At 42.2% G+C, this 18918-nt stretch overlaps 1 protein-coding gene across 13 annotated transcripts in view; it reads left to right on the top strand.

Moving 5' to 3' along the window:
- adgrb2 (adhesion G protein-coupled receptor B2) overlaps positions 1–18918 on the top strand; it is a 282713-nt gene that overhangs the window by 154356 nt on the left and 109439 nt on the right. For 12 of the 13 annotated variants that reach the window (XM_034294722.1, XM_034294727.1, XM_034294730.1 and 9 more), the window contains exons 5-12: positions 3868–4029; positions 9671–9835; positions 11204–11368; positions 12538–12639; positions 14531–14637; positions 16484–16678; positions 16819–16887; positions 18044–18152. In XM_034294722.1, the coding sequence (XP_034150613.1) occupies positions 3868–4029; positions 9671–9835; positions 11204–11368; positions 12538–12639; positions 14531–14637; positions 16484–16678; positions 16819–16887; positions 18044–18152 (1074 nt within the window). The remainder of the gene's footprint in view (positions 1–3867; positions 4030–9670; positions 9836–11203; positions 11369–12537; positions 12640–14530; positions 14638–16483; positions 16679–16818; positions 16888–18043; positions 18153–18918) is intronic. The other variant, XM_034294729.1, reaches the window with a different exon arrangement.

Genomic DNA, 18918 nt, shown 5'->3' on the forward strand with positions numbered 1-18918 from the left:
TTTTCTGCGCATTTCAGCACTAATTTAAAACGTGCGTACACCACCTCCTGAGCTGGCGTAGGATTTGAGAGTGCCGTACGCCAACGTCCATATTGATAAATCTCAAAGTCACCGTGGTTTTGGGTGTACGCCAGGTGTACGCTGGAAATTTGGTGTACGCACTTTTGATAAAATGAGGGCCACTGACGCTAACAACAAGTTTCAGGGATCATTACTTAGTTTTTAAAATTATTTTTCACATAAATAAGTATTTGATCATAGAATAAGAAAAACACCTCACTTTAATGACTTTACTAAAGTATATGGAACAAGAATGAATCACATACTCAGCAATTTGAAGGAGTATAATTTATCTTTTCAACACCTTTGCATATAGTAAATTTTACTTTTGAAAGATAATAAGTTCAAGCAAAAAACAAATGTACCCAAATTCCAGGGCTGCAACAAAAACAAACAAACAGCTAAACACCATTGCCCAATGCTGCACACATTGTGATGTTCATTATGTGTATATGTGTATATGTGTAAATACCCTGTTTGGTTATTGAACTGATGTCTTACCTGGATATATTGATACCAGAGTTCTTTCACACATTCGCCGTTTCTCTCAAAGGGCATGGATGGCAGCATATGTTGCTCCAAAACCTGTATATATTGATCTGCATTAATTACTAATTACTAAATTACTAAACTAATTACAATCTAATTACCCAGGTAAAGGGAGTTCGAAACTAACCAGTGATCAGTTAAATACTGGTCACTTTGCTTGATCTTAGGAACTTCCCAAAACTGGTGAACACAGCGAGCACTTTTACTTAGTACTTTTTCCACCTCTGGTCTCTTCTGTGCATGGTAGAGTTTTCACTTGCATTTGTGGATGCTGCGATGTACTGTGGTCACAGACAATGTTTTTCGGGTGCGTTTCCTGAGCCCATGCACCGTCCATGTCCACTACAGAATTGTGTCTGTTTTAAATGCATTGCCATCTGAGATTGGCTTTCCATTCAAGATTGGCTTTCGGCATTGTCTATTGAGTACAGAGATTACTCTGGATTATCTGAATCTCTTAATGATATTGTGTACCGCAGATGATGAGATCCCCAAACTCTTTGCAATTTAACGTTGTGATACGTTATCCTCGAATAGTGGCACTACTTGCCTGCAGTCTTTCTCAGAGTGGTGAACCCCTCCCTATCCTTGCTTCTGACAGGCCCCCCTATGGAATGATCTTTAAATACCAAATCATGTTAATGACCTGTTGCCAATTTACCTAATTACTTATTGGATATTCCACTAGGTTCAGTTTTTTTGCACTACACAACGTTTCCAGTCTTTCGGTGCCTCTCTCCCAGTTTTTTGAAACATGTTACTGGAATCAAATTCAAAGTGAGATTTATTTTCCAAGAAACAGAAAAGTTTCTCAGTTTCAATATTTGATATGTTGCCTTGGTACTGTGGTCTATTGAATATAGGGTTTAAATGATCCTTACATTCTGTTTTTGTTTACATTTTACTCAGTGTCCCAACTTCTTTGGAAACAGGGTTGTATACTACTGGGAAAAGTATATTCTACTAAACATATGTATCATTACAGGAGCAAGGCTGCATTTCATTGGGTTACAGGTATTTCATTCCTCAAGGCGGCAAAGCCTAGTGGTTAAGAGTGTTGGGCAAGTAAACGTTCTAATCTGTGAGCTGACAAGGTAAAGCCATTGTGCCCTTGAGCAAGCCATTTAAACCTAATTGCTTCTGTAAATTCCTCTGGATTAGAATGTGTTCTAAATTATTAAAATGTAAAATTAAGTACACAAAGGCACTTACTTTTCTCATATATGCTGAACTTTATGACGCCTGCTGCCCTTAGTCATATGATTAAAGAGATAATGTCCAGACTGTCTAGACCTATTTTGGGAAAGAGAGAATTAGAGAACCCATACACGGAGACACCCCTAAAAGAACCAATCAATCAAAGCCACCAGGGCATCTCAGACACAACCAAATCACTTTTCTCCATTCCCAAAAATGTATTAAAAACCTTGGCAGTAGGTTTTACCTTCACATTCTGGCAGTAGGATATCGAACACGTGTCTACATTTTTTTTAAAACAAGATGAATACTGAAGAGACAGTAGCCTAATTAGATGGACCTGACCATCATTCGGCCTAAAATAGAAACACCACGAATGTCACCTGTCCATAGCATAGGCAGATTTTTTGGGCGTGTCAGTAAAAGGAGTTGCTATTAAATTTATTGTACTAGGCCTGTAAAGCCTATCTGAGCTAGTATATACATATTTATTAACTTTGCAGCTGTTCCACACATCTACATGCACCTGTCCCTCTTCCCTAATCACTCTATTCCTCATCATAGCATATCTGGAACAAGTGTCCTAGAACAATAGTATTAAATCATGGGTCCCTGGGAATCAACAGAGATACTGTAGGGGATCCATGGAAAGATGTACAGTATATATATGTACATATATATACAGTAGGGAGAACAAGTATTTGTAAATATTCCCACTCACAAAGCATGTAGAAGTCTGTAATTTTTATCATAGGTACACTTCAACTGAGAGTTGAAATTTGCATTTTATTGCATGACATAAGTATTTGATGACCTACCAACCAGTAAGAATTCCGGCTCTCACAGACCTGTTAGTTTTTCTTTAAGAAGCCCTCCAGTTCTCCACTCATTTCCAGTGACGGAATCTAAAACAAAAATCCAGAAAATCACATTGCATGATTTTCTATTCATTAATTTGCATTTTATTGCATGACATAAGTATAAGTATAGAAAAGCAGAACTTAATATTTGATACAGAAACCTTTGTTTGCAAGTACAGAGACCATACGTTTCCAGTAGTTCTTGACCAGGTTTGCACACATTGCAGCAGGGATTTTGGCCCACTCCTCCATACAGAGCTTTTCCAGATCCTTCAGGTTTTGGGGCTGTCGCTGGGCAATACGGACTTTCAGCTCCCTCCAAAGATGTTCTATTGGGTCCAGGTCTGGAGACTGGCTAGGCCACTCCAGGACCTTGAGATGCTTTTTACGGAGCCACTCCTTAGTTGCTCTGACTGTGTGTTTCGGGTTGTTGTCATGCTGGAAGATCCAGCCACGACCCATCTTCAATGCTCTTACTGAGGGAAGGAGGTTGTTGGCCAAGATCTCACGATACATGGCCCCATCCATCCTCCCCTCAATACGGTGCAGTCTTCCTGTCCCCTTTGCAGAAAAGCATCCCCAAAGAATGATGTTTCCACCTCCATGCTTCACGGTTGGGATGGTGTTCCTGGGGTTGTACTCATCCTTCTTCTTCCTCCAAACATGACGAGTGGAGTTTAGACCAAAAAGCTACATTTTTGTCTCATCAGACCACATTACCTTCTCCCATTCCTATTTGATACACTGCCGATTTTGCAGGTTTTCCCACTTACAAAGCATGTAGAAGTCTGTAATTTTTATCATAGGTACTCTTCAACTGTGAGTGACGGAATCTAAAACAAAAATCCAGAAAATCTTATAGTATGATTTTTAAGTAATTAATTTTCATTTTATTTGTGGTAGACTTGGATAATGATATATCTACCACCTGGAGAGTGTTCCTCACTTGGCTGAACTTTTGGGTCCTATGACAGGTGTGTTAGTGTTCATCTACTCACATTCTTTCTCATCCTCTAACCCCATTGACAGCAGGAATGATCCCACCTTCAAGATTTCATTCTATTACCTATTAGTGACAGGAGGTGGGACTCCATTCATCTCCTAACCTCATTGACTTTGACAGGAGCCTTGAACGACTTCCTTTCTCTCATTCGCTCATTCCCATTGGCTGTGTGTGCCTGTCTGTCTCTGGGTGTTGTAGTGCATGGGCTGTGGGAGGAATGGTCATCATGGAGCCTGTGTTCTGCCACATGTGGGCGGGGCTCCAGGACCCGAACCAGGAACTGTGAGAGCGGAGGAGGGGCCAAGCTATGTGGAGGGCCCGAGACCCAGACCAAACTCTGCAACATAGCAGTGTGTCCCGGTTAGTACCATGTCATGTACATGCACACTTCTGTCTGTTTCTCTGTCTGTCTGCCTGTCTATCTGCCTGTCGATCTGTCTGTTCATCTCACTATCTCTCATTCTTTGGAGGTATCGAGACCCAGACCACAGTATTCACTACACATCATCATCTACTGTATTAACATGATGTGTAGTGAATACTCGTTCCCTCTCTCTCTCTCTCTCTCTCTCTCTCTCTCTCTCTCTCACACACACACACACACACTCTTTCTCTTTCTTCACTCTGGCTGTTTCTCTCTTCCATGTCCTCATTTACATAATACACCTGTCTGTCTGGTTCCCCTGTTTTTCTCTTGATATCCTCTATTCATATCGTTCTTCATGTCACTCTCTCTGCCTGTCGTCCCATATCTCTATGTCAGTACTTACATTTTCACACTCTTTACTGGTCCCAGCTGTTCGCTCTGGCACATTGTCTTTAAACCGTGATCATGCAAAATATCTCCATTGTTTCACTTTAATCCTTGTTATTGATCTCTTTTCATCTCTTAGGTCCCATAATAGAAAACTCTCTCACAGCACATCCTTTGGGATAGAGAGATAGTGAATACTTTGTTGTTTGTTTTCTTATGCCTTTTAGGGGAAATATTATTTAGGAATATGAAGTGTACTGTGTATTGTTGTTGCTCTAAATGGCATGTTATATTGGCTTGTTTTTGCTTGGTTTCCAGATGAATTACACTTGCTTGTTAAGGGTTGAAGACCTACATCCCTGCACTGAGAGCTTTGGTGTTTGGACGTTCTTCAAAACCAAGTTCATAAAAAGTCTCTCAACCCTTGTATAACATGCCATTTACACAATGCTCAGAGATTAGTTGTGAAATACTCCTTCAATGCATTTTTTTCCATTATTCATTTTCTTTTCATCCCTCCCTTTTCTTGGACCAAGATGTTTTGGGTTCTGACGGTGGTTTGACTGCTGTGGTCCAGTCAGTGTTTCTTTGAGATTACCTATTACCTTGTCAAGTGCTAAATCAGTGTGGCTGCATTCCAAACTCATTGTCAGGTGAAACACGCAGCACTTTTCCAATTTGGAGTGTACAACTCCCCTCCATTTATGACCCCATTGGCAGTCCCAATAGATACAGGATTTTCACAGTCACCTGACCCCCAAGAAACATAACTCTCAAAGCTACTGGAAGGATGTGGATCAAGATATGTTTATGTGTTACTTTTCAGACATTTGGTCTCCTAAAATAACTGCTGCTCACTCTAACCCCCCTTCATTTCTCTCATTTATCACCTATTCTGAACTATGGTAGGGTGGACTAGCCTGTTTCATTAAAAACTTATTCTGAACCATGGTAGTGTGAACTAGCCTATCTCCTTAATCACCTATTCTGAACCACGGTAGGGTGGAATGGCCAGTTTCATTAATCACCAATTCTCTACCATGGCAGAGTGTACTAGCCTGTGTCTCCTCAGGTCATTTTCTCATCTGTTAGTGAGTCCAAAGCCATGTTGATACTTTTGTTTCCATTCCTATTTAGTCCAAATGGGTTTCACACTGTTCAAACTTGTAGTCGGGAATGCATTTTCTCAAAATTGCTGATATTTGGCACAAAACTGGAAATTCTATCTTCCTGACAGTAACAAGCCTTTAATGAACAAGTGGACCTTAGTAACAATTAGTAACAATTGACTTTAGGCTGTGTACAACTAGCATTTAACATGCTTTGGTATTTGTATCAAACAATCTTTATAAGTATGAACAACTGTCAAGGCTGAGGGTAGTCAATATTGTACCTACTGATGAAGACTGCCATCAGACATGAAAATCACAGGAGATACCTTTTTACCACAACATGTTAACATTGGAATTACAAAGAACACAGGAGTCTTGAGAAGTGAAATGATGAGACAGGGATTTTACTTTTCTGTCTTACTGAAGTGTTGACCTCGTGTCAAATCACAGATTGTTTTGTTGCCTACCCGGATTGGTTTGGTGCCATTGGTAGTAGAAAAGGAGCAGAATCCATGATCGGGGCTGCTCATTGGTTGGAAGCTTGGCTCACACTGTCTTCAAACAAGGGTAATCAAGTAAAAAACTTGCATCAAAATCCTCCCAAAATGCATTTTTTTTCTTTCTGTAGAACCTCAATCAACCCACCCAAGCCCATTTTTGCCTGCACACTGTCAATTAAAAATAATAAAAAAAATAGTCCAATTGGGCAGGGAACCGCTGCACCTGGCAACACTTAACAAGGGCATTAACAAGTATTTGTGTGTGTCAAAAATGGGATTGTCATTTAGATGTGTTTGCTTCTGTAGGCTCATATGTACCTATATGACTAAACCTATGACCTTACGTATGGTTGGTTTGTGTTTTAGAGACCCTACTTACATCAAGACATAGTCATTTTCAGGCTGCTCTCTGGCTTCTAAAGAATAGCTTGGACGTGATTCTGTAGCCTGTCGGAGAGTCCTGGGCATCAACAGCCTTCCTTGATCGTCTCAGAAAGCTCATTTGATCATGTCACGAAGTGTTACAACGCATCTGTATGGTTAAGACCAAACCAAGTTGATGGTCTTTGTGTAAGGCTGGACCCTCTAAGTTATTCCCTAGGGTTTTTATGCACCTGCTTCTGGTTTAATCAATTTAATGGAAATGTTGTTGAGAATAGGACCCTGAAAACTGGGGCTCATATGAAGAAATACCAAGAAACGGGACATTTTGAAGAACAGCCTTTTTCTGTTCCTACCATTTTAATGGGATAATGAAATAAAGGATATACTAACTGTCTTGTATTTATGTGCGTTTAAATAGCATTACACTTCCAAGTGTGTTATATTTCAGTGGAATGTGTTCATACGGTTCCATCCAAAATTATTGAGACAGTAAGGTTTATAATTTTGTATTATTCTCTTATTTAAATAGTTAGGCTGACTGAGAAAACATTTTCATATACAGCAGTGACCTGGCTTAACTGTCTGAGGAACAGATGGTCAGATGGTCTAGCTGCTAGACTACCTTCCTCCCCCTAATTCAAGTCATTATGGGATGGATAAATATGATGTCCTAATTAAGCACTTAGGTTTTTCTTTTTTTACATATATTTTGTACGCAGTAATTAAATCTACGACCCATTGACCCACCATACTATGGGTTTCACAGATGACTTCATGTTCTGTGGATCAATAGACTGGGATATATTTTTTTTTAATCTTGCCAAAAGGCTGCTACAGTTTTATCACTCTCTTTCTCATCTGTCCCTAAATACCTCATAGCAGTACCTGGCAGAACCTTTATTATGGGAATTTTCCTGTTATCTGGCTGTCCTTTTTTTCTTAAGCTAATGACCGGCTTGCACTTGGCGGGTTTCGCCTCTATAGGTCTGCTATTAGTTTTCGGTGGAAGGTAGTGACTGATACATCCATGCCTACCTCCTGGAGAGTGTCACTGAGCTCTGACAGGTTTTTTAGGGAATTTTCTTCAGACATCCTCTGCAGAGGTTTCATGGCCAACTAGGTGGTTCACGGTTATTGAGCTCACAAGTGCTTCTTTGATTTTTAATGGTGATCCAAACTGCTGTTATTGGTCAGCTTGATGTTGGGACTATGTGGCAACGATGCCCTGAAATACGGGGAAATATGTAGGCAAGCCATTTAGCTCAGTTGGTAGCTTGGCCCTGTTTAATTTTGATTGGGGGGGGGGCCAGTGGAAGAAAAATTCATCTTTGGCTCTTCATTGTGTGTGTGTTTATGTGTGTTTTTGATTGTTTGTGGTGGGGATCATGTTATTACACATGCTTGCATGTGTGCATGTTTAAGTACACATGTGCAACTATAGTCTATCCAGCTAAATACATGAGAAAGTCAGGTTTCTTTCATGTGTCAGAGCTTTTTGTATTTTGTCACTAATGTCTTCTTAAATACCAGTTTAGCACACAAGCCTGAACATTTCAGTAAGCATGGCCTCCTCTGAACACAACAACCACTCAGACTGCGGACGAGTGCTGTATTTCAGTTCCCCTTGCAATGAAGTGCTGTTCACAAAGTGGAATATGAATGATGTTCCTGTACTTCAGCTGTTGCTGCGACTTCAGTAGTTGCGATCTTCTCTTGAGTGTTATAATTCCTGGGCCCATATTTTCAAGTACCTCAGTTTAGCTTTCGTGAATCATAATTAATTCCATTACTTATCTAGGGGGGTGATCCTAGATAAGCCCTCCCAATCAGAGACGCTTTATAAACACAGGTCCGGACACAGTATGCAATCAAGACTGAGATCCTGGTTTTGGATGCTGAACATCCCATTGTATTGAAACCGGGTAAGGCTGTGTTGTCCACTTGGTCACTCCACACACCCCTGTGCACACTGGCATGTACAAACACGCACCATGACTTCACTAGTTCTCATCTGTCATGGAGGGGAAATGCTAAACTGAAAGGCTTTATATAAAATATGCAATAATAATAAACAGAAGGGAAAAAATAAACATCACAGGAAGTATAGTGGATGAATAATGCATTAGATTGTCGGCACACACCTGAATGGCCAGGGAAGGATTTAAACAAAGAAATCACCTGGCACGCACGCAAAAACGAGTGCACACACACACACACACACACACACACACACACACACACTCGGACACACTCAGTGTTGGTGGGATGTGTTATTTTCCCTGAGGGCCACGTCGTCTTTCTGTGTTGTGTAGAAGTGTCTTGTATTCACAGGCCTAATAAGTAAAAAACACAGGTCTTCGGGGTTTTCATTGGAACTGTGAAACGTTGGAGTCAGCACAGCCTCTGTCTTTATTAGGTGTGGTGTCAGTGCTCACTGAACACTTAGCTAAGTAGCGGAGGAGATGGTAGTCACAGGAGTCTTACAGTATATTCAGGAATACTCTACATGACTTTGAAGGTTAATGTATCTAACACATAACATACAGCGTATCTCAGTGTGTGTGCAGTGTTTATCTTGTTTATTTTTGTATGTTCTTAATAATGAATTGTTTTCATTGGAATCTCGTCATCTACCCCTCCCCCTTTTAGTCATCAAAGTGGACCATGGAGGCTTGTGTTAGGAGGGTGCTGATGTTATCAAGATTGGGTGCAACTGCTCTGTATTCTGTATTCATCCTACACTGCCTGACCAGGATTTCTTTGATTTGATTGAAAGGCTGTCCTCCTCTTTGATTTAACATCTCTCCACAAGTCCTCCAACAAAACTCCAGATGGAATTAGTTGAAAAACACAGTCCTCCTCAAATATCTGTGCGTTATGGAGGGGTAACTGACTCCATGGCACATTTACAAACTCAAAACCTTGATAGATGAGTACAACCACGCAGACATACAACCACGCTCTCCAAAAGTGTGCACTTTCCAGTCTGCCTGGAACTCCGGTCCCGTAACGAGAAATGGCAGAATTCTCCACAGGAGTGTTTTCCCACTGTAGCTTCACAAGCTAAGCCAGACGTGCAAAGGACACCGACGGCCATATGGGTGTCTACGCCTGTTATCTCTCTCTACCTTACCCCGTTTCTCTGTCTGGCGTTCTACCCCACTCCTTGAATCCCTTTCATCCTTTAACACATCTCTATCTCTCTCTCTCTCTCTTTCTCTCTCCCCCTGTCCCCCTCTCTCTCTACGTAGTGGAGGGCCAGTGGTTGGACTGGGCTCCGTGGAGTAGGTGCAGTGTAACCTGTTCCACAGGGAGCCAGCAGAGGCAGAGGCGGTGTAGTGCATCAGTGCACGGCTGGGCAGAGTGTAAGGGTCCGCACCTGGAGACCAGGGACTGTACCAACCCTTCATGCGGTGGTAAGATACAGATATGCACACGGGTGTACAGAGGGACAGACAGGACGGACGGACATGCAGGACAGACGACGGGTCGGTCATAAACAGTAACAACGGCGTGTGCGTGGGGGGTTTTGTGTGCGTGTGTACGTGTGTACGTGTGTACGTGTGGGTTTTTGTGTGGGTGAAGTTTAGTGTCTGCGTATAGTCAATACTAAAGAGATGCAAAATGGAAGATACCTCCTGATAGACAAGTAGACATATTACTTTTGCAGTGTTGTTTTATGGTCTTATCGTTTTGGGGGTAGAAGCTTGTTCAGGCTCCTGTTAATGAAATGTCTTGAACATGTTTAGGCCCTTCCCCCAACACTGTCTGGTTGGAGGTCCTGGATGGCATGGAGCTTGGCTCCAGTGGCATACTCAACCATTGGCACCACCCTCTGATGCACTTTCTGATCACTGGTGGTGAAGTGTCCATATCAACTAGTGAGGCAGTTGGTCTGTCAAGATGCTGTCAGCTGTAAAAAAAATTTGAGGATCTGACAGTCATTGTCCATACATGACGCTTTCCAATGGGGGAGAAGGTGCTGATGTCTCTGTGTGATTAGACCACATTTGTTAACTGTGATGTGGACACAGAGGTTCTGGAAGCTCCAAATGTTTTTCACTTTTGTACCATAGATGTGGATGAGGGCATATTTTCTCCTCCCTTTCCTGAAGTCCAAGCTCAGCTCCTTAGTGTTGCTGATGTTGAGGGACAGAATGTGGTCCTGGCATCATACCCACATATCTCTGACCTCCTCACCATTAGGCCGGGTCTAGAAATGTCAAGCATGTGGGAAGTCCTCTGAAGGACCAGAGACGTTCATGTTCATCATGTCATTCTGTATCTCCTATTAATGATCATCATATACCGGGCGGTGCAACCTTTCTGTCCAAGTTCCATTCGTAAGCGGTTCTATAAAAGCAGGGCATTTCTGCGGTTTGTGATGGTATATTGTCAACGTACTCCATCACATCCAGGAACTCTGTGATGCGTCATGCCAAAGACAATATCGGCGTCATACCACACCCCCTCGTAAGAGCTGTTCTTTGGCACTATGCATCAGAAGTTCACCATTCCCTATTCAGAACACCAGGTTTATAATGCCGATCATAATAAATGCATGTTTTGCATGGGTTGATGCTTTATTGATAAGGGACAATTTTAAGTGGACATTACCAACTTTAGAAAGCGAAACCTACAGTGCGGCACGCCACTCGCAAGACCCGCGACATTGTGATCAAATGAAGTTCCTCCCCTTATACATGCGGCACAATGTGTTTCTGCAAGCTCCGGGCGTGATGGATATTAAGACGTGCCCCCCCCCCACCCTCCTCTCTGTTCAGGTGGGGGTAACTGGGGCAGTTGGAACCACTGGAGTCTGTGCAGTAAGACATGCGACTCGGGGTGGCAGCGCCGCTTCAGGATGTGCGAAGGGACAGGGATATCGGGATACCCATGCGACGGCTCCGGAGAGGAGGTCCGCTCCTGCAACGAGAAGAAATGTCCCGGTCAGTGTGGTGCCGTGTGCTTGTGTGTGTGTGTGATTGCGTGTGTGTGTGATGGTGTGTGTGATTGTGTGTGTGTGTGATTGAGTGTGTGTATGTGATGGTGTGTGTGTGTGATTGAGTGTGTGTGTGATTGAGTGTGTGTGTGATTGCGTGTGTGTGCGATTGCGTGTGTTTGGGATTGTTTGTGTTCATTGTTGATCGTTTGCTAATGCTTGTTTGTTTTCTTAAAATGTTTCATGGTCTTTTTGTTAGATAAGCTGCGTTGGTTTATAGCTGTTTGTGAGTTTACAGAGTTAGGTTTACTGGGGTATAATTAACCAATAAAATAACAAGATGTTATGTTCTTAACCCCCCCCCCATATACACACACGCATTTCTCTTTATTTCCGTATGTCCATCAACTTTCCTTTTCTTTTACTTTTGTCTCTTCCACAACATCTATATTTCTCTTTTTTTACCCCTATCTTCCCCTGGGTCCCTCCGTCCCTCACTCCCTCCCTCGTTCTTGACAGCCATCTCTGTCGAAATCTAAATATTCACTCTCCCTCTCTTACATTCTCTCTCACTTTCCCTCCCTCTGTTTCTCTCCCTTTTCCTCTCACTGTCTGGCCACCTATCCCTTTTGCTCTTCCCTCTCTCCGTTCTCCTCTTCCTCCCCCCTCTCTCAGCTCTCAGGCAGAGAAGGATTGTTCAAAGCCCTGCTTGGTGTGATCTGTCAGGGTGTCAGCCACTGCAGCAAACAGCGCAGTTTAATAAGCATGCCATTGACTGGGGCTTTATCTCACTCTCTGTGTGTGTGTGTACGTGCGTGCATGGGTGTGTGTGTGTGTGTGTACGTGTGCGTGCGTGGACATGTGTTTGTGTGGTGCTATCGGAGGCTATACATTAGATAAATGTCAGACGTTGCCGCATAGCATTCTTTCCGAGACATTCCTTGGAAATCTCCGGCCTGTTGCAGAACAGAAAGACCGGTCCGAGAGTTTGGAGGGGTACACAGATTTAGATGAGAAAGGGTTAGAGCCAGGGGTGCAACCTGCAATTATTATAAAAAATGTTTACCCCTCAACTATTTTCTCTGTCCAGTCACTTTCTCGGTGTGTCCGTGCGTGCGTTTCTGCATGCGCGTGTGTTCTCTAACTCTCCTCTCTCTCTCTCCCCACTGTCTCCAGCACCTCATGAGATCTGTAGAGACGAATACCTTGTAGCCATGACTTGGAAAAGAGCCTCCGCTGGTGAAACGGTCTACAACAAGTGTCCGACTAACGCCACTGGTAAACCTAACTGTTACACTACAGCCATGCAACGCAATCACACGGTTCACAATGTCGTGAGCAAGTGTGAGATTAACAAACTGGTACTGCTAAATCCCAACAAGACCTGTCTTTCTGAAATTCCTCTGGCAGCGGTCAAGCCAGCAGATTGATGTATGGATGGCGGTGGTGTAGAATCAATGCAGGCTCATATCGTGGTCGAGGGTGTAGATTCATGTTGTTTTCCATCAGAAGCACTTGCAGGTGACATACTCAGACACAGTCACTCGCTCACCTAATGGAGAGAAAAAAAAAACATGTAGAACAGGGTGTGTGTTTGTGAGGTTGTGTGCGTGCAGGGCCAGAATGAATTAACTGGACAGGCGCTGCATCAATTGGACAAGCATTTATCATGCGTTAATTGATGTTATAAGTATATTTATGTGATTTAACTATAAGAAAAACTGAAAAAAAAAAGATTTGTTTTGTTGTGAGGTGAACACGACCAGTCATCTTGTTTTCTTATTACAAAACAAATGATTACAAAAAGGGATTTTATAATGGATGCCCATTCGCTAGTGTGTGAATATCTCAGGCACTGTTTCCATCGCTGAACAAAAGTGAGGGACACAGCCCCCCCCTCCTCCCACCCAAATCAGCCAGATATGTTTTAGATGACTTATAATGTCCTTACGTGTTTTCTTAATGTAAATAGTTACTGTATCCTCACATTAACATGCTTACAACAAGTTGGTCCAGATAAGTATCTCTGAACACTTCAGTGGCGTTAGCCAGAGAGACCGGAGGGAGAGCTTGCACAGCATTCTACTGGGTGATTCGAAATAAACAATTCATCAGTATTCTTATTACGAGAACTTGCAATAACCTGTAATGGTCTGGCAGGTAGGTTACAAGCGTAGCCTTTTGTGGGAATCTCTGCTTGATATGCTAAATGTAGGACCATGGACATCACTATCACCCTCAACCATGGGACTGGCTGCCTGCCTACCACCTCCAGTGCCATAGCAACGGGGAATCCAATGACCAATTAGTCAGTTTGAACAATAACAGTGGAAATCCAACGGAAACCCGAGCGGCTTGAGTAGTACAGCTAGATTTGTGTGGGACTAGTTCTTGGTGGAAATATGAAATAGCATTAATCCAATACGTACATTTTATATAATTGTGTTACTATACAGCCATACATGAACTTTTAGGTGGTCGCATAGACCTGGAACAGACTAGGCCACCAGTGTGAATGTTTTAATGGGAGTCATGGCAGTATCTGGATTGTACAGTTCGTAGGTTAAATCAGTATAACGTTTTGCGTAGTAGCTGTGTTTGGCCTTTAGGGCATCCTGGGCCACGGCTGTGTCGGACGGATTTGCGCGTGCATGCGTATGTGTGTTTGAGTGCATGTGTTGCAAGTGTGTGAAATCTGCTATCCCGCGTTAAGTTGTTTTTCTATGAATAGTTTATACAGTGCTGTTAGTAGATTTCACAGCTCTACACAAAGTATACACACTGTATACTTTGTGTAAGCTTACAGCAGCTGCATATTTATGTGTGTGTCTTCGATAGGTAGGGTGAGAGGGTGTGTGTTTTGTATTTGATGGGGTGTGTGTGTATTTGATATGGTTTGTGTGTATGCATTTAATAGGGGGTGTGATCTAAATTGTTGATTATGTTGAAAACTAGTCTAAATTTGCATATAACTTAGTAATTGAACAACAAGTCAATGTAATATTGTGTTCTCATTCTATAACTTCAAGTTCTCTTGTTCTTTTTTCACGCTGTCCTTTCCTCACTCGTGTCTCTTTCTCTCTATCTATTTTTACCTCCCAAACACTTCCCTGCCCTTCTCTTACTCCCTACCCCTTTTCTGTTTCTTTCCCTCCGTCTCTCTCTTTAGGTTCTGCTAGTCGTCGTTGCTTGCTGGACGCTAATGGAGTTGCTTTCTGGGGTCCTCCGAGCTTCGCCAGATGCGTCTCGATGGAATTCAGATATTTACATTTATCTGTAAGTCCTCCTCCGTGCCCTCTGTCTTTCACATATTTCAATAATGTCTGTCTGTCTTGTTGTATATTTAAATACTGTCTGTCTTTTAATATATTTAAATAATGTCTGTCTTCTTTTATCTTTAAACGCTGTCCGTCATGTATATTTAAATACTGTCTGTCTTGTTATTTATTTAAATACTTTCTGTCTTATCATGCGCTCCATCAGCCCCCTGTGCTTCCAAATTATAGTGGATGCATTTTTAATTGTCCACCTTCTGTCTATAACCAATAGGACCTGGAGGGTGTGGTTTATAGCCAGTGTATCTTGACTAAGGCATGTTCTTAAGTGCAAACCAGCATGGAATGCCAAATACAGTTCATAGCTTTGGTTTAACGCCCATATACCAGAAACAACATAAACTGGTTATCAGCTGTTATTTTCTAATTCATTAGTAACTCATTCCTTTGTTATATTTGCACGTATTTGTTAGCATTATGCGTGTATTTCAGTTTATCTCATGTTCTCATTTTACTCTTCTTTTCAATCTTGTTTTTCTTTCCATGGGCATCTATTATCCTAGCATGTGGCATGAATATAATCAATGATGAAATGAAAATCTAAGGTTAAATAAATGCATTAGTTTGCCACCCCCAGCCTAACTGTTAATCCAACAGTAGATGTGTGATTGTATTGACAGGAGTACTGATCTAGAATCAGCATTGCAATTCATATAATAATGGATATGATTACATGAGCAGTTGGGACTGGATTGTGGATCAGCCCTCGAAGTTTTTTTATGATTACTGGGCTTGATTAATTCCGGTTAACAATGTCATGAGTCAGCCAGTGGCAGTCTTCCATCTTAACATGTCTCTATTTCTGTCTAATTGGTATTTGAATGACTTGAATGATTAATTATTGAATGACCTCCTGCTGACCTGTCTCCCTGACAATAATAGAAGCCAGCAGTGGGAGGAGTCATCTGGCATGCTGTGATTGGTTGATTGGATAGTTAGCTTAGTTCTGCACTCACCACTAAACTCTTGTTGGCATTGTTATGTGGTTAATTTGATTAGATTGTTGTTGTATCTATGCATCGCAGTTTCCTGTGCGTGGTTAAATCTCAGGATGTCATATTTATTTCAGCTTGTCTAGTAAGGATTGGCTGCATGTTACTGAGGAAGTGAATTGTCTTTTCAGACACACTTGAGGTTGACAACAGCTGACAGATAAAGGGTTAATAGATGGAAACCATTTGTGCATTAGATCACGTACAGTATGCTCAGTGTATGTCCTGGAATGTTGATATTTGTCTGTTTTAAATGTGATGTTGTCTATCAATTGTGCAGTATTCCATTTTAGTAAGTAGTGGGTAGGACATGCAGTCTGAAACTGGTGTTTCTACTGTAACCTGTCAATGATGGAGGGTTGCATGCTAACCTTCTGGATTTTCCCTATTGATAGTGGGGAAATCTATCCAGTATGTCTTTGTCTGTAAAAAGAGCTTAAGAGCCCGGTAATAGACCAATGTACTGGTCAGACATGTCAGTTAGTACAGTACAGTACTTACATTTTGCCGAACATAAGCAAAAAAGGAGGAGTAATATTAACTCTTCAATGGTTTTGAGGTCTCTCTCTATTTTTCTCTCTCACACCATACCTCACATCAATGTCTCCCTCTCTCTCACTCTGCCGTATCCCACCTCTCCCCTCTTTCCCCCTCTCTTCCTCTCCCTCCCTCTCTTCCTCTCCCTCTCCTTCTTCCTCTCTCTCTCTCTCTCTCTGACTCTACCCCACCACACCTCTCTGTTTTCGGCCCGTCCCTTGTTCTCTGGCGACCTCCCCCCTTCCCGGCTCTCTCCAGTTGCGAGAGCATCTTGCGAAGGGTCAGAGGACCCTGGCTGGAGAGGGCATGTCTCAGGTCGTGAGGAATCTCCTGGAGCTTTTACAGAGGAAGAGCTTCTACAGCGGTGACCTCCTGTTCTCCACGGAGATTCTCCGAAATGTGACGGACACCTTCAAGAGAGCAACCTACATCCCAGCTCCCGACGACGTGCAGGTAGAGGAGATGACACACACATGCTCTCACACACACACACACACACACACACCGACAGTACATTCATAAATGTTATATAACATATATGTTGTCAAACATCTGCTCTCCTATAAGCTTTCCTCCTCCTCATCTCCTCACAGAAATTCTTCCAGGTAGTCAGCTACATGTTGGACATGGAAAACCTTGAGAAGTGGGAAGATGCTCATCAGGTATGTATATATGTATGTGGGTGTGTGTATATTTGTGTGTATGTGTTTGTATTACTGTGTATGTGTGTATATGTGTGTGTGTGTTTCTGGGTGTATGTTTCTTTCTCTGTCACAGCTGATTGGTTTTGATAGCAGTGTGTATGTCTCGATCAGGATGCTCGTTAAGACACACCTGTTTACCATTCAGGACAGATGATTTTCAGTCCTCCATTGTTGGTAACCAGCGCATAGGAAGTCGTCCCCATGCCCTTGAGTCAGGCGCCGTGTCTATTAGCCATCTGGAGTTGTTAAACAATGATCCACACAAGTGTATAATGCCCCCTAACATAGTACCCTAACACATTGCAATAATAACGTCACACACACACAGCAACAGACTGAGAGACACACACACACACACACACACACACACACAGCAACTTAAAGGTGCAATTAGTATTAACTGTTTTGCTCAAGGACCCGAATGACATCTTCCACTTTGCCTGTTCTAAGATTCGATCTTCCAACCATTGAGTTACCAGTTAGGTGCTCTGACTGGCATTCAGGCTGTCTTCCTGAAGGTTTTATTTGCTATGACTGTGATCCGTTTTATCTACCTCAGTTCCCTGCCGCTCTGGATAATCTATTGTGATATTTTCACAAGTCATGGACTTCCAATTCTAATTCATATCAAACCACTCCAAACAAACCTAATATATTTAGTGTGCTATTTTTGACCAGGGCCCTAAAAGCTCTCGTCAAAAGTTGTGGACTACATACACAGGGAATAGTGTGTGACGTACTGTAGCAGGCATGCTTTAACATATTGCAATAGTATTATGTCCAGCATCTGCTAACAGCTGCACTTAACATTTGTGGCTAATGACTACGAGCTAGCTAATTACTGTTGTAATGGTTTGAGCGGATAAAGGATCTGGATGTCTGTGGGGAGATTTTTCAGTTGTGACACTTCCTTGAGCAGAATGAATTTAGCATGAACCAAAGAGACACTTAGCTTGGTGCATGAAATGAGAGAGACAACAAAAGTCCAAGAGAGTAATGTGTATAAGCAAATGATATTTCATGATATTGTTCTTTCACGGCCTGCATCACATCACCTACTCTGACCCTCCTCCCCTTTTTCTCTCACTATCTCTAACTCCTCCCCCGTCTCCAGGTTTCTCCTGGTGCTGCCCATCTTATGCGCATATTGGAGGACTTCATCCATCTGATAGGAGAAGATCAGAAACCCTTTCAGAGTTTCCTGGTGGTCACCAACAATCTGAGTATGTACTCCCCTCAACACTCAGTTGCAAACTTCTTTAGCTTTTCTAATATGCCAGGACTCCAGTGCTTATCCTTCCCTCAGTATCTTCCCTCAGAAATGGGGTTTCTGGAAAACCTGGGAATTTGGGGAAATGTACCGTAATTTTCAAACTTTATTACTCCTAACTGTCAGTCATTAATTATTCATTATTGTGTCCCAACTTTGATTTGGTGTTTGCATAAACTCATGTACTTTATTTTTCTTTATAGTGATAATCATAAATTGCCCTGCGTACTTATTTGTTTGTCTCGACTCATGTGCTATTACGTTGAAGTGTGTATGTATGCTTTCATTTTATGGATTTGTGGGTGCATCGGCCTAACCATTTGAGTAATTACAATACTTTTAATACATAGCCCCTCTATTTGAGGGAATCAGAAGTGTCGGCACAATTAACTTGACAGATGTTACTGGTTAGTCTGGCGTGTGGCGTCACATCTTTTGGCAGGCATAAGAGAACTGACAATATGTAGTCTTTTTTTGTCTTGATTCTAGGCTTTGCGTTTGCCTTTCAAGTCTTTTATTGGTGCCTGTCAACATGAGGACTAAAGTGGTCTGAGTGAACGTCAAGGAAGCCATTATGAGGCTGAATGTTCTGAAGAAAGAATATCTGAAACATGACCGTCACTTTAGGCTTTGTCCAGTAGATCAGTTACGCACTCCAGGAAGTAGGTGTTGATGTGTCAGCCACTAGCATCTACACAACACACAGCCAAACTACAGAG

Source organism: Esox lucius, chromosome 10 (genome assembly GCF_011004845.1).
Source record: "Esox lucius isolate fEsoLuc1 chromosome 10, fEsoLuc1.pri, whole genome shotgun sequence".
NCBI lineage: Eukaryota > Metazoa > Chordata > Actinopteri > Esociformes > Esocidae > Esox > Esox lucius.